This window comes from Rhinichthys klamathensis, unplaced genomic scaffold (genome assembly GCF_029890125.1).
Source record: "Rhinichthys klamathensis goyatoka isolate OS25496 unplaced genomic scaffold, OSU_Roscu_1.1 h1tg000055l_1, whole genome shotgun sequence".
Classification (NCBI taxonomy): Eukaryota; Metazoa; Chordata; class Actinopteri; order Cypriniformes; family Leuciscidae; genus Rhinichthys; species Rhinichthys klamathensis.
This window is the reverse complement of record NW_026606600.1, coordinates 3,897,033-3,912,599: the sequence shown is the minus strand read 5'-3', so window position 1 is coordinate 3,912,599 and position 15,567 is coordinate 3,897,033. Positions and strand designations below refer to the sequence as shown.

At 35.7% G+C, this 15,567-nt stretch overlaps 1 protein-coding gene across 1 annotated transcript; it reads right to left on the bottom strand.

Moving 5' to 3' along the window:
• Positions 1-1,564: 1,564 nt before the first annotated feature.
• Positions 1,565-13,521, bottom strand: cdh5 (cadherin 5). Its single transcript, XM_056248455.1, has 12 exons — positions 13,198-13,521; positions 9,926-10,150; positions 9,445-9,727; positions 9,003-9,116; positions 8,356-8,523; positions 8,066-8,250; positions 6,944-7,200; positions 6,674-6,810; positions 5,737-5,849; positions 5,536-5,638; positions 3,648-3,890; positions 1,565-2,646 (listed from the first exon to the last, which is right to left on the bottom strand). Exons 2-12 carry the CDS (start codon positions 10,148-10,150, stop codon positions 2,162-2,164), a joined length of 2,313 nt encoding a protein of 770 aa, XP_056104430.1. The 5' UTR covers positions 13,198-13,521; the 3' UTR covers positions 1,565-2,161.
• Positions 13,522-15,567: the final 2,046 nt, after the last annotated feature.

The window sequence follows — 15,567 nt, the reverse complement described above, 5'->3', positions numbered from 1 at the left end:
AAATACAAAATTGGCAGTTTTAAAAGAGAAAACAAAAAATTATATTTTAACATTAGAAACAATAGAAAAAAGGCACATATTGTTGACCCTCTGACACATACAAAAGAACCACATACTGAAATGTTTAGTCTGACTGCCCAACACTGACATCTACTGGAGCTCCTCCTCATCAAATCTCAGAAACATCTGTTTGTTTAGAAAAATGTTCATACATAACTATACACTTGTAAACAGGCCATTATGTCAAGAAGCGCTAATTCAAAGCATACATACTAAGATGAAATATGATAACAATAAGGAACAATCACATATACAGTCTACTGAAGGCCTCAACTTATTTCAGTTAAACAGTTCCAGTTTTTTTCTGTACATTGTTTTACTTGAGAAATATTAAACATCATTTCCTTTATGAGAATGAGCAGTCTATGATTTTCACTTAAGTAATAGTATTTGCCCAGCAGTTATACAGTATATTGATTAAACATCTAATTCTACAACCAGAATGATAAAGATACATTTAGAACTATAAGATATTCCCCTAAAATAATTTAAGAAAAAGATGAAAACAGATGTACAGTCAAATTAAATAGTATGGTGGAAAAAAAAAACATTCAAGAGCAGCACCTTTTGTCTTGAAGGACAATGTTTTATGACCAAGACAGTGTGATTTATGTTGTTCTTTAGCATTTCCCTCCTCTCCTAAGTTTTCTTTCTTTATCCCTTCAAGACAAGAAAACAGGAAAAAGGTTTCAATCTGTTCCAACACTTGAAAGATAAGGGAACAGGAAGTGGGTTTCCTTGTGCTCACACAGACAGGAAGTTGACATTTCAGTGATGAAGCTGGTCATTTTAAACAAGACGGTAGAACAGTTCTTGGCGTGTAATTCCCTACAGGAAAGGGAGAAGGTGGCTTCCACATATTGTGCCCATGGTTAATGGGGGAAATAGGTTTGTGCACAGAGGTAAATTGTTTAAGGTATAAAGACAGTTTACAATTTTTTTCAATGGAAGGAGATCCTTTTGTCTATTTAGTCTTGAATGAAGGATGAACAATATTGTCAAGACACTGGCTGGCCTGCAACATGTTTTGGTTTTAACAATCATCAAAATAACATTTAGCAATTTCAGCTTTGCATTATTCTCGTTTGATGCTGTTAAATAGCCACGCTTATGATTCACATGGTAGTACAGTTATTGAGACCACTTCTCGCATTTCAACAGGCATACAACTCACTACACATTTCCTGAGACGTCTGCAATTGCCTTATTATGGTTGACCTTTGAGATTTGGGCTTTATACATAACAATCGATGTGCTGATGATTCCTGTCAAATAAACTTGGAGTAGCCTTTAATTCTTTCAAAGTACTGTTATCACCACTTCCTCTGTTGCTCCCATGGCAATACAGTAGTTTTCCTGATGAGAAGAGTCTGCTGAACAATGCTGGCTTCACAATTACTCTGACTATGAGTCCAGAAAACATTTGTATACATAAAAAAAAAAAGAGATAAACACAAACTGAGGGTTTTTACAGAAACATTGCAACTAACTTTCACGTTTTGGTGCAAATTTGTATTAATTTGTATGATCTCATTTGTAATTGTATGTTTTCATGCGGTCTATTTACCACTCCCTGACAGTTAGGTTTAGGGGTGGGTAATGTTTTCACCCGAATCTTATCATACTAATTCATACAAATTCTTTATCAATTTGCCAAAAAGTAAAATGGTTACGCTTTTCATGAGATTGGATTGAGTAATACAATATAGGCAATAAGAAAAAAAAAATCATCCACAAAATGGTGAGCAAGAAAGAACACATATATTGTGTTAACACAAATTCAAATCTGCTATTAAGATAATAGAGCCTAAAAGTGAGTTTGTCCAACCAGTGTCCAATGCTGTTTTATAAAATTCCAGCAGACAAAAACCAGTCTAAAATACCAAGGCAAGTTATTCTACCAACATACACTTATTCTATGAAAATTACAAATACAGTAGTAGTGCTCATCATAATTTCATAACAATGCTTGAAGGAAACAAGTATTGGCACGTCTTAATCACTTTCTTAAAGGGACCCTTACAAAAATTCCCTTGAAGAGAAGACAGCAGTCTCCATGTGTCTTCCTAGGACGATCACCTGATGACAATGGGCTTCAGGATCAGTAGGAGCTATCGGTATCAGAGCCGTCTACTCCATAGAGCTGAGCCAGGGTCCTGAAACGAGGTCCCCACTCATTTAAGAAGTCGTAGTCCAAATTGGATCCACTGGAGGACGAGTCCAAAGAGCTGAGGGAACCGGCCAGGGATTCAGATCCCTCATAACCATAGATGTGTAAAGTATCGTAGGGAATCCCATCACGGTCATGGTCCGCCTCATCCTTCTTCACCTCGATCATCATGGCCATGTCACCCTTACAAGCAGGAGGTTTCTTCACTATAGCATAAAGCGAAGGCCCCACGCCAGGCCGAAAGCTGCTGTCGTGACAGGCGGAGGTCAGGATGGAGACGTCATAACCATTTGTGTCCATCTCTCCACCGCCCTCTTCGTCATATCTCACCAGCTGCTCGTGGATCTCGCCAGACGACTTGGTGACCAAAACGTCATTCTGATAGCGCCTCCGCAACACAATGAGGATGACGATGACTAATATAAGACAAATAAACACAATATCAATATAATCTCTCTTTTTTGTCTTTCTTTCACAAATAATCATTTTAACATCTTCCAGTTTATTTCTGTAATCTAAACTCATTATGAAATTTGTATTGACAGCGCAAGTAAAAGAACATAAAGTGGAACCTGTGAGAATTTTAAAATAGCCGTAGTATTGAAAGTCAACACTTTTCGTCTATCTCATGGTGTGACTGCAGATGAGTGGATTGTTTTTTTAATTATCATCACTATTGTTTCTCACATATGCAAATGCAAGCGTAAACTTCTACTTCAGAATGGTGTACAGACGCAAACAAAATCTCTTCATATCACACTCACACAAAATCTGCTATCAGTACCATTTAGGTGCCATTTACACTTATACATTTAGCAGATGCTTTTATCCAAAGCAACTTACAACAGCGGAATACAGCGGTGTCTGTACTAATATGTACCTTTTAGAGTTAATAATAATGTACAAAAGTGTAACTTTTAAAAAAAGGTACCGCACCAGTGACATCTTTTGTACCTTTATTTCTGAGAGTGCACAACATCTCATCACATACAGTGAACTAACCAACAATGACAATGACAGAGAATATGGAGCTAAGTGCCTCTCTTACATGCTCTTATTTAGACTGTTCGGTCCCTGGGTTATTTATACAATCGCACCACTTAAAGGATTCAAAGATTGTGAATTAAATAAACACCGTCCCCATTTGGGAAATTACGGAGAAAAGCCTTTCCTCAAAGACAGGATTTAAAATGTTTGCATGTATTATTAATATGACAACTCTCATGTCATGTCATGAATTTTCATAACCTGTTTTGCTGGGCCTAATTAAATGATGCCTTTGGTTTTTAAAAATGTGTTTCCTTTTTTTGCCTTAAAAAAACACAGAAGAATAAAGAATGTGTCGTTGGCCTTGCAAGGATATCGTTGCAACAGAAAGAAGAAAATCAAATGAGATAAGAGATGTGTGTAAACGTACCCAGGATGGTGACGATGCAGAGAAGAATGGCTAAGAGGGCGCTGACGCTCATTCCGGTCTGGGCGTAGGCCATACAGTACTCCATCCGTCGTCCCGGCTGACATTTGCACACTTTAATCTGGAGTAGGTTAATGCTCCTCTTTTCTGGTGTACCTCCATCAGCGATTTCGATTTCGAGCACATGTTCCACTGAGTGCTCTGTACTGAAACCTCCTTGCTTCAGCACAATGCTCGAAGTGTTGTCTACAATGAATATTAATAATTGAAGAGATGCAGTCATTCATTTTGCTCTTATTCAAGGGAAATGACTGACTATGTTTGCCACAGGTGCAAAGCACAACCATTTTCATCAGCTGTGCTATTGTTGTCATTGAACTCTGCTTTTGTTTTCTGTTGATGCTGTGAGGGAAATGTTGCTGAGATTCTTGTGACAATTCAATGCAACCAGGCCTAAAAATATCCCATTTCACACAATAGTAGGAAGAGTAAATCTTCACTTTGGCATTCATGTGGCATGAAATGAAATGCTCTTCCAGCACATTTTGAGGAAAGCCAGTTGCAGTTGTAAAAAGAAACATTCTGCTGTCACTGAATACATGGCTAGGAATAAATAATAAATAAAAAAAATTCTAGATTACATTAATAAATAATTTAAAACATGTACACTACTGTTCAAAAGTTTGGCATCGGTAAGATTTTTCAACCCGAACACGGCAATTCGTAAAATTTTTATGAGGTGGCTAATTCATACGAATTCATACTACCTCACTCGACCGAATTTGTCCGATTTTTGTTAAATCGTAAAAAATTTACAAGTTGCCCAAATTCGTGTGAATTTGTACGAATCACCTAGCCCTGACCCCGCCCCTAAATCTACCCATCACTGGGGTTTACATAAACCGTACGAATAGCCACCTTTAACTCGAATGAATTCGTTCGAATTGGACGTGAGATAGCGTTGGATTTTTGGTAACGCTTTATTTCGAAGGTCCACTTTAGACATTCTACTACTTTGCAACAACATGTCAGTCATTAGAGTATTAGTAGACTGTCTGCTTAATATCTGCTAACACTTTATTGTGATGGTCCTCAACAGATATTCTACTGACTATAAGTAACTTTGCAGCTACTTATACTAACCCCAACTTAAGTTAAGTTAGTTGACCTGTAGTTGCAAAGTTACTTACAGGTAGTAGAGTGTCAAAAGTGGACCATTGAAATAAAGTGTAACCATATTTTGTACATGTTTTTTTGAAATTAACTGTTAATTAACTGTGATGACAAAGCAGAATTTTCTGTATTCAGTCAGTGTCACTTCAGTCGGTGATCCTTTAAAAATCATTTAAACATGCTGATATATAATTTTTTAATTTTTTTTAACTCCAAGACATGTTTATTAGTTCCAGTCAAGGCACCTTTAACAACCTACTTTCCGGTACAAAATCTGTAATCCAGTTTAAAATTAGTAATCTGTCATTTTAGTTCATTATACAGCTGCAAGGAAAGAAACCAGTGTTCTGAAAATGTTCCTCAGTCTGGCACATATAGAACATGGAGTGTCAGATCATAGATTTATTGTGCAGGGCTGCTGCTTTTAGAAAGCTTGTACCCAATGCATTTTAGAGTACTTTGGTGGGTTTATTTCTATTCTTTTTATGCCTGATTACACTAAGAATGATCAGCAGTTAGTTTGCTTTGGAGTACTTCAGGGACTAAGGATAAAACAATCTTGATGTCTATCACGAAGAAAATGTATACCTGCACTAGAAACACCCTTTTTAAAATCAATGTTACAAACATTATCCTATATTTATAATGGTAGAGAAATTGGTTGAAGATGATTAGCACTACTCTATGGATCAATTTTAGTGAATATAATTTTTCTTACCTTGGTTATCATGAAGGGAAAAGTTTGAGCTCTTTTTCGCCAGGGTGAAGCGGAACCTGCCTGAATTTTCATCCTTGTCGTAGGCACCAATAGTCCCAATGATCTGCAAAAGTGTAATAAATTAAGGATTATGGAAATAGATATCTAAAGGAAAGTCATTATAAATTTAATAATGTGAAATGTATTTAGGTAATTCCTTACTGTTCCAGGTTTATCACTCTCACAAACATACACGTAGCTCCCATTAGTTAGTTCTGGTTCATTGTCGTTAATGTCAAGAACCTTTAGTTTAACCATTGCATAGGACTTTAGGCCTGAGAAATCAGAGAAGATAAAAAACAAATTAACAAATTGTCTGTGATGATGATAATAATGATGATGAATAGATGCCTATTTTATTTAATCTTGTCAAACCTATTATTAACTACTTCTATTTGTCTATGAACTCCATCAAAAGTTCATACAGTATTACTGCGGCTTGTCTAGTTTTTTTTTGTTTGTTAATCCTTCTTATTTAAAAACAATTTAACTACCAATTTTTGCTACAGCGTTCATTTTAATTTAACCGAAGTACTAACCAAAGTTGCAAACAACAACAACAACAACAACAACAACGACAATAATTAGCACAGCAAAACAAAACAGTATCCAGAAGTCATCCAGTTTGTTGGATTTCTTGAAACAAATCCTTGATTAGATAATTTAGCCAGAGCTAATTCAGTGACCTTGTGATGACCCCAGTATATTATTAACACTGAAATCACAATAGCCCAAGATAGTTTATATTTTGGAAACACAAATACTAAATGTTTTGACACACTTACTGTATATGCATTATGCAAATATTATGTTAATTGAAAGGCTTACACTAAAATTCTTAAATTATTTGTACAAAAAAAAATTGTGCTTGTGCATGAATTAAACATTTTATTTAATAATACTAATAATAATATAAAAAGTGCAACTTATTTCCTGAAAAAAATAATTCCCATACTGGCATTTGTGTTATGTGCCTTCACTGCTTTTCTAAAACGTGGAATAGAAAATATATATATATATATATTTTAAATGAAGATCTGTGCAGAATTTTGATTGATAGTGCAAATGGGTAAGTTGTGAAAGCTTGTTTATATCCTACCATTTGGTTTATCCTCTTGTGCTGTAACCTGAAATGTGTATGAGGATTCTTGCTCCCTGTCCAGTTGCCACTTCAAAGACAGATGTCCTTGAACAGGATCCACAGCTACAGGGCAGTTTGGGTCTTCAATAGAGTACCTAAAGGGATCATTAGATTCATTTTCAGTCTTATTTCCATCCGTTTACTCTATAACCCTTATGACAGTACAGCAGAACACAGAAAGCCTTTCATCTTTTTGATACATGAATAAAAATACAGGTCACTTTTTACCGTATTTTGAAACCGGTACTATCTGGATCCCTTGCTGAAACAGCCCCAATGCGCGGGTTCTTGAAGGGGCCCTCGTAGATGCTGAACATGTATTCAGTTTGGCTGAAAACAGGTGGTTCGTCAACATCAATTACATTGATGGAAACTTCGGCTCTCTTCAGCAGGTTTGGTCCTTGGTTATCTGTTTTTGTAGACACTGTGTGCTCGTCCACGTTTACACTAAAAGTGTACGTCTTTACTTTTTCATAGTCAAGAGGCTGTAAGTGATTGGAAAGAAAAATGAGCAAAATAACAATTAAAGGCACAAGTGCTTAAATTTCAACTTTAATTCAAATCATTAACAGCACTGCACAGTCTTAAATATTCATATCCCCTTCCCTCTGTTCTTTCAGAGATTGACTCTACATCACATGACTTAAAACCAGTTTATATTGCTCTAATGCTTTGTCAAGAAAGCTTTTCTTCAAAACTGGAAAACACAACAATTACCTGTATTAAACTTCAAACATTGGTTAAATTTACTATAGAACACATGGCAATGGAAAAAGCTTTTATAGCTTCTTTAGCAAGAAAGAGCACTGGAGTCTATTTGGAAATGTGGTGGCCCTATAGAATGCATTTTCTTTTCTTTGGGGGGGGGGGGGGGGGGGGGGGGGGGGGGGGGGGGGGGTGGGAGTAGAGGATTTAAGGATTAAGTTTCCTTCTGATTGTTACTTTTGCAAAAACCCTGTTCAGACATATGTCTCCGTCTTTGTACTTTACATTCTTATATAATAGGACATGCTGGAAATCTGATAACATTCTTTGTTTTATTTATTAAACTGAAGTACATTATATATTAATCTGCAGGCATATTCAGAATTACAATGCACCAGTCATACAGTAAAACTTAACTTAACTTAACTTAATTAATTAAATAAATACATTATTTTTAATATTTGGGTATTAATTATTATTTATTTCAGGTATTATTTTTTGATCTGTAAAATGCAGAATACATTCAAAATGGCAGTATGTTTTTGCTAAACTGAGAAAAAAAAACAGCATTCTAAAAAAACAAGTTGGTTAATAACTTTCGTGGAAATTGGTTAATTTACACGTTTTAAAGCTTGAAATACTTACCACTTTGAGGCTAAGAATTCCATCTTTCTCATTACTTCGTTTGATTTCAAACATTTCATCATCATATTGATGTTGTATAGTAAAAGTAGGATCTTTGTTTTGTGTCTCGTCTTTGTCCTCCACCTCTAATATGCCAATTTTAAATCCGATTTCGCTGTCTTCTTTCACATTAAAATGGTATTTTCCTGCAGGAAAAAATGACGTTCTGTTGGCACTGACTTTAAATGTACTTTAGTCTAACGCAGTGAGTCTTTACAAAATATTCAGTTTCAGTTTTTAAGTTGACTTACCTTTCTTGAAGGTGGCAATGTTGTCATTTATGTCATTAATGTTGATGGTCACAATGGTAGTAGCAGAATTCCCAGTCCTAATACTTGGCATATCTTTGGCTTGTATAGCAATTAGGTACTGACTCTGTTTCTCACGGTCCAGGTCACTTCTCAATGTAATGATTTCACCTACAAAAAAAAAAAAAAAAAAACAAATTATAATGTTACAAAAATATTTCAATTTCATAAACTTAGTAAATACTGTTGCTTTTGAACTTTCTGTACATCACAAAATACTGAAAAAAAAAAAAACTGTTTTTAACATTGATAATAACAATAAATGTTTCTTGAGCAGCAAATCTGCATATTAGAATGATTTCGTAAGGATCATGTGACACTGAAGACTGGAGTAATGATGCGGAAAATTTTCTGAATCCCCTCATAGGAATAAGTTACATTTAGATAGATTAAAATACAAAAAAATTAATTGTAAACAGTTTAAATTGTAAAAATATTTCACAATATTACTGTTTTTAATTGTTTTTTTTTTCATCAAATAAATGTATCCCTGATTAGCATAAAATACTTAAGTTAAAAACTTTACAAAAACCTACTGACCCCAATCTTTTGAATGGTAGAGTGTGTGAATATACTGTAAATATATATACCTTTATTGTTGATGTTGAAGAGGTCTGTCCCATTTAGCAGTCTGTACTCAATCATTCCATTTTGAGTGGTGGGATCATCAGCATCAGTCGCATTTACTGTCATTACTATCGATCCTACAAACATAATGTAAACATAAACACAAAAATAAAAAGTTCCAAAGAACTTTTTCTTAGTGTAACTTTTAGTTTTAGTAGTTTAGTAGTTTTAATATATATATAAATGTGAGAAGTGTACTGATTTTTATATTTTTTTTATCTTGGATAAAATAAAATAGTGCTGTTATTTTGTATTGTTTTAGACTATTGCAACATCCACATTTCATAAATCCATGATTTCAAGCTCAAGTAGTACCACATCATCTGTCTTTCTTGGTGAATCTGTCTGTCCACACATCTGGCCACCATGAACAAAAAAAAAAAAAAACGTATAATACTCTGTTACCTGCTATAGAGGACTCGCTGATAGATCCAGAGAGGTCAGGTGGAAAAACAGGGCTATTGTCATTAATATCCAGGACCACTATAACAAACGTATCATCTTTGTCCATCATCTTCCTGTTTTTAATGTTGATTATTGAAGCTGAGAGTGTGTAGGTACTTTTCTTCTCCCGGTCCAGCATTGCATTGACCAAGATATCCCCATTGTCATTTACAGAAAAAATGTCATAAGCACCTTCTCCAGAGAGATTATATCTTGTGGACTCAGAGAAAAGTGTATTCTCTAGCTAAAAAGAGAAAGAAAGGGAAAAGAGGGATATAAAAAAAGAAAGCATAATGTCAAACAAAGATGATAAAGATTATGTTCATTAGGCCTTTCTATATAGTAACACCTCAGAAGACTCTTCAATAACCTTTGAAGTAAATTTGAAAAAGTAGTCGATTAGCATAATATTCAAACTAGCACTATGGTTTAGAACCTTTACCTTTCCAATTTTTTCAGGTGGGGTTTTTGGAGGTGTTTCCTCATACACATAAAGTTTATCCCATTTCCAATCTCTCTTATGTCTTTGGAGTACTGTGCTCGGCATGGAGGGTGTTTTCAGAGCTTGCTGGACATCAGCTCCCATGCTGAGGGTACATAAAACGACCAGGATACCTGCCCAGCATACAGGCTCAGTCATCTGCCCCCAGGCAGACAGTTTCATCATCTGCGGACCATGTGAATGGAACAACAGAACACACATATATACATTAATTCATGTCTTTCAAACATGGTTAGCCTCACAAACCTAGGTGTGTTTAATATTGCAAAGAAAGAAAGAAAGAAAGAAAGAAAGGAAGTCCTTAATTATTATATACTAACATTTTAAATTAATCAGTTGATACAATGCAATTATTGTGAACATACATTTTACTTATATGTAAAAAAAACTACATGTAACCACATCTGTAATTAATTTCTGCAATATACATCAATTACACTGTTGACTCTTACCTTACAACTTAACCCACCCTTAAACCTACACACACTGTAAAAAAGTTGCTGCCTTAATTTTTTTTAAGTACAATCAACTTGGATGTTTCAGTTATTTCAACTTAAATGACATTAAACTGACTTTTAAAAAATGAGTTGAATCTTGTATAACTTGTAAAAAAGTTTGCTTAACTTATTTTGATGTTGTCGTAACTTATTTTTCATATAATTTTTTACAGTGCATACCACCAAACCTGTCCCTAACCTTAGCAGTATCACACCTCAATAGCAAGTGTTTTTGCGTAAACACAATAAGTGCATTGTACCTAACAACTTTTTTGATGTTAAAGACACCTAATATAAAGTGTGACTGAAAGAAAGAAATAAAGAAAGAAAGAAAGAAATCCATTGTTATCTCCAACTATAAAATCCCTTCATTAAATTGTCTGTCTCATTAGGATTCCTCCTGTCGCACAATCTTTCGACTGCATGCTTTTAAATCATGGGAAACTGCACACTCTGTGTGACACTGTAAAAGCCTATACTAATACATTATCCAGACTACTATGTGCCTGAAAATTTCAGAGGATATTCCCATCCCAGATAACACGCTTTAGCTTGATGGACCATTCTTATGTTAGACTCATTTAGATGATTATATTAAGATGAGGTGGATCTTAATGCTTCTTAAGTGTTCCCAAATAGCTAAATCTTGGGGGTTTTGCTTGAGACTCTTTCACTCAAAATGATTACTTTCACATAACGTATAAAATGCCATCATTCATAACAACAGGCTCAGAAATGTATGGGCATTGCATAAGAAATGTACTACACTTTGAGTTCATTCCTACTCAGATGTTCCTGTTTATTCATGTTTATTCATGTCTGATTTAAAAAAAAAAATTCAAATTAAGGACAAAAGGGAAATGCTGTTCATTATCCACTATTTTGCTAAGCTATAAGATTCAAAACAGTTATTATACTTAAATCTGCAAATGTAAATGTCAAAATGCCAATGTCCCAGCACTCAATGGTTCAATGGGATTCTATATAGAACTCAGTTTTGAAGAACTTTTTATGCCAAAAAAGTTCTTTATAAGAAGAAATCTATAAATTAAATAAGTATAAATGAAGTAAAAAATAATTTCGTTTTTAATGGGTTATTTCAGATTTAAAAAAAAAAGTATTTTAAGTATGTTTGAGTTAAAAAAAAAAGTTAATTAAAACTTTTAAGAGTATACTTTTATTGTACAAGCAGTGTTCCATAAGTGCTAATATTTGATGTAACAGATCACTTGATGTAACAGCACCACTTCACTTGTCTGTGTTTGCTAAACTAAATTCCAAATGCTGATTCTGCTTTGGCTTCTTTCTGTTGGTTTCATTGATACAAAATATTGTACAAGCCATGTTGTTTTCAAAAGTTTGGTAACTCGATTTTAACTTCTTGTCTGTAACTTTTTTGTAACACTTTTGACAGGTGTCTATGGCTCATATTCAGTTAGAAGAACTTCTGGTTGTTTTATATTGTGCAATATTAAAAACAACAGCCTTACTGCAGTTTAGTTCTAACACTCTCTCGACCTTCATTTGTATTACATTTTTCATAGGAAACAAAGTAGATCATTTCCAATCAAACAAGTCTGAAGTTAACCATCACATATTTTTCTTCTAATTCCCACCCACCTCTTTCAGCACAAATATTTTTTTTTAATTTAATGCAGTGCTATCAACAGCTTTCTAGCTGAGACTCAATTTAGTCTCATTACATTGACACTGAAGTGTTTAATACAAAAATTGTTTTTATCATTTGACATTACTAAAAAGCACACCATTCCCAAAACAATTGTTGTTTAAACCAGTCATTTGATACTCCTTTTCTCTCTCTCTCTCTCTCTCTCTCTCTCTCTCTCTCTCTCTCTCTCTCTCTCTCTCTCTCTCTCTCTCTCTCTCTCTCTCTCTGTGTGTGTGTATGTGTGGGCTTTAGATTAAAATAGGTTTAATCATGGAGCAGCTTCCAGCAATCTGCAGTCTGCCTACTCTCTCCTCTAGGAAATTTAGCCTGACATACATCAACTCTCCCTTCCATTATATCCCATATCTTCCATGTCAGAAGTTCCAGAGACCCGCTAAAGGTGTCACTGTCTGATATGTGCATTGCACCTGTTCCCACCTCTGACTCATCTGGTACACCTCTCTTCATTTACAACTATATGCATAGCGTAAAGAATGTTTTATATTATTTATAGACTGAACTGTGGTGTTTTACGTGACCTTTAATAATCTGTATCATCGGCTTTCATTGTCTGATGAGATAGAACTGATTTCTGCATCTCTTAAAACATTATTCCTACAGGGGCATATGGGATAAGACATTAAGAATAACCTGTAACTGCTGTGCTGTTTCAAGAAAAAGCAGGACAGATGGTGTAAGGATTTATTATTGTTTCTCTGTCCCCAAGTAAAATGTTACATCCAGATAAGTTCAACGTCTTCCCATGGGCAATCAGTGTTCCTTGGGAATTTCCTTCCTATTAGTCCAGGAAGCATCATTCAAATCAGAGTTTTTGTTTTGTTTTGTAAAGATACATTTTAGAAATATGACTTAATATAATTTAAAGTAAATCACACACATACAGTAAATATTATACAGTCGTTAAAAGATGTAAACATTTTGAATGAACTTCATGGCTTTGACTTGAAATATATCAATAGAAAGACAAATATATATGCATAATATATATAAGCCTATATATAACATATGCATAAAAAATCACCTACCGGAGTCTTGGTCCCTTCAACAGTCGTTCTTGATTTGAAAATCCCTTTTGATTTGAAAGTCGAGTTATATCCTCAGGTCAGCGGTGTCTGTTTCCAGCTGCATGTGAACCTGTCTGAGCTCCAACAGAGCTGCTCACTGGACAATCAGGCCACTCCACTGGCAAAAGTGATCAGCCCAGCCCAGCCGTTCCTCTGGCCGCTTCCTGTTATTGTCCCAGCCTCTTTAGTCCAGCTCCAAACCCCTCTCTGGAAAATCAGATAACATTCGCAGCCCCCTGACCACCAGTAGCTCTGTGAGGCAAGCGGCGCAGTACGCCACTGAAAGAGGGAGAGAGAGAGAGAGACGAGGAGCGAGTGCAGAGAGTGATACTGAGGGGGTCGGAGGTGGGAGATCATTAAGTTCCAGCTCGCTCACTGAGAGGAAAGCAAAAGTGATTTATTATTCAAACCTATAGAATAAAGAGCACGATAAACAGGTTAACGGAGTTATAGTAATCCTGAGAGATTTTCCTCAGAGTGGTATTACATTTTTCAGAGGCTGTGACTGTCATATCTGAATCTGTGATCTTGTCTAAACGAGTAAGTGAGAAAGGGGCGGAGGACCGGGGGACTGCGGGGTCTACTCGTGCGTTCAGAGTTTAGGGACTGGGACGTGCTGCGGATGTATGCATCTGTCAGAAGTGCTTTGCGTCGTGCCCCATTGATCTAAGTGGAGAGAGTCAGTTTAGTAGGATTAGTTGCAAGGAATGGCCGAGCCGTTTTGACAGGGGACCTAAGATAAATACCCCTGGGTGCTTAGACAGAGAGGCAATTTCTGAAGTGCAGCCCTGCTTGACATTTGCTTTTGTTTGTTTGTCTGCTCCTTGGCTTTTGTGAGGATATTCTTATTTCTTCGAATATGTCTATTGGCCTTCAATTTGGAAGACATGGTTGACAGACTTCACCACGACAGGCCTCAGGTGAAAATGCCTGTCTGACTTTTGATCCTTTTTAGCCCTCGCTCAGACTACCCTGCAGAACTATTGTTAAAATTTGGTTGACTTCAAATCTGCTTTCTGTCTTTGAAGTATTCTTGTCGACCTTGTTTTTATTTTAATGTAACAAACTAAAGCATGACAACTGTTTTGATTATAATAATGAGAAGAAAGAGTTTCACCCCATAGTCTGGAAATAAAACTGTTTCAAAATTCAAAATGGCATGAAGTGGAAAATGACTAGTGTCCTTTAGCTAACATGACTAAAGAAACACTTCATTCTGTGATACCTGTTCAATTCAGATGGTACCTTGGAAAGTTAGACTTATAAAAGGTTACATGATTGTTTGGAGACTGAGGCAAGAATTTTATGCTTATTGAATGTCTTACAGAAATGGTCAAGGTCAACTCTCTCCACATACCTTTTTTATTTATTTTTTTATTTTTTTATTGAAGCTATTTTATACGGTATTGTCACCGTATACATTCAGTGCAATACAGAACATTGCTCAGGTGTCAGGTATGTTTTAAGAAATATATCCTCAGGTTACATGTAGCAATTATTTTATGAACTTCAATAATAATAATAACAAGTACCTTCGTGATGGAATGGCCACATGTCCAGGATGCTCCAGCACTCCTTAACCCTACACAGGAAAAGATGACTAAGAAAAAATAACACACCTGTGGACATTTAAAATCATAATGTACTCTCTATGAAAGTATTTACATTTAATCATTTAGCAGACACTTTTATCCAAAGCGACTTACAAAGGGCCTGACTCCACACGACACCCTGAAAGAGGTAAGATCCTGAGATGCCCTTCGTCATGAGCGTTGACAGAAGGATCTGGTGGTTAACTGTGTCAAAGGCAGCAGACAGATCCAGCAAGATGAGTAGAAGCTGCTCTTGCCAGTCTCAGAGATAACCGAGAGCACGGCAGTCTCAGATGAGTAGCCGCTTTTGAAACCTGGTTGTTGTCCATGAGGTTGTTCTGTGTAAGAAAGGCAGAGAGTTGGTTGAACACGACTCATTCAAGTGTTTTAGTAATAACCTTCGAGGTTATCTGAAATATATAAAATATATATTTCTATACAAATAATTAAATATCTATTTAAATGGACAAGAAGCTCACTTAAAGTTTCTTAGCTGTGGATTTCTCATTCCAGAAGGTAAGATGAACTTTATGTTCCTCATTGTCATCTGAGACCTTTCCTTATGCCTCCTACAGGCACGGCTGTGGTGTTTAACCCTGCCGCTGTCCAGCAGAGATTCTTTGCACCATCACCCAGCAGACTGCATGAGACAGTGGATGCCTTGTGAAGTGTGTGCTTTAAAAATAGCAGGGTTCTTGTCATCTCTCATTTGCCCTGGGTGAGCAGCCAAGCGCATCGA

Bases quoted from the DNA above. Each gene is read 5' to 3' on its own strand.
- cdh5 (XM_056248455.1), bottom strand. From the start codon at position 10,150: ATGATGAAACTGTCTGCCTGGGGGCAGATGACTGAGCCTGTATGCTGG. The intron at 7,201-8,065 runs GTAAGTATTTCA...AATCACTTACAG, and splicing joins GAATTCTTAGCCTCAAAGTG to CCTCTTGACTATGAAAAAGT. The intron at 6,811-6,943 runs GTAAAAAGTGAC...TGATCCCTTTAG, and splicing joins AGTACCGGTTTCAAAATACG to GTACTCTATTGAAGACCCAA.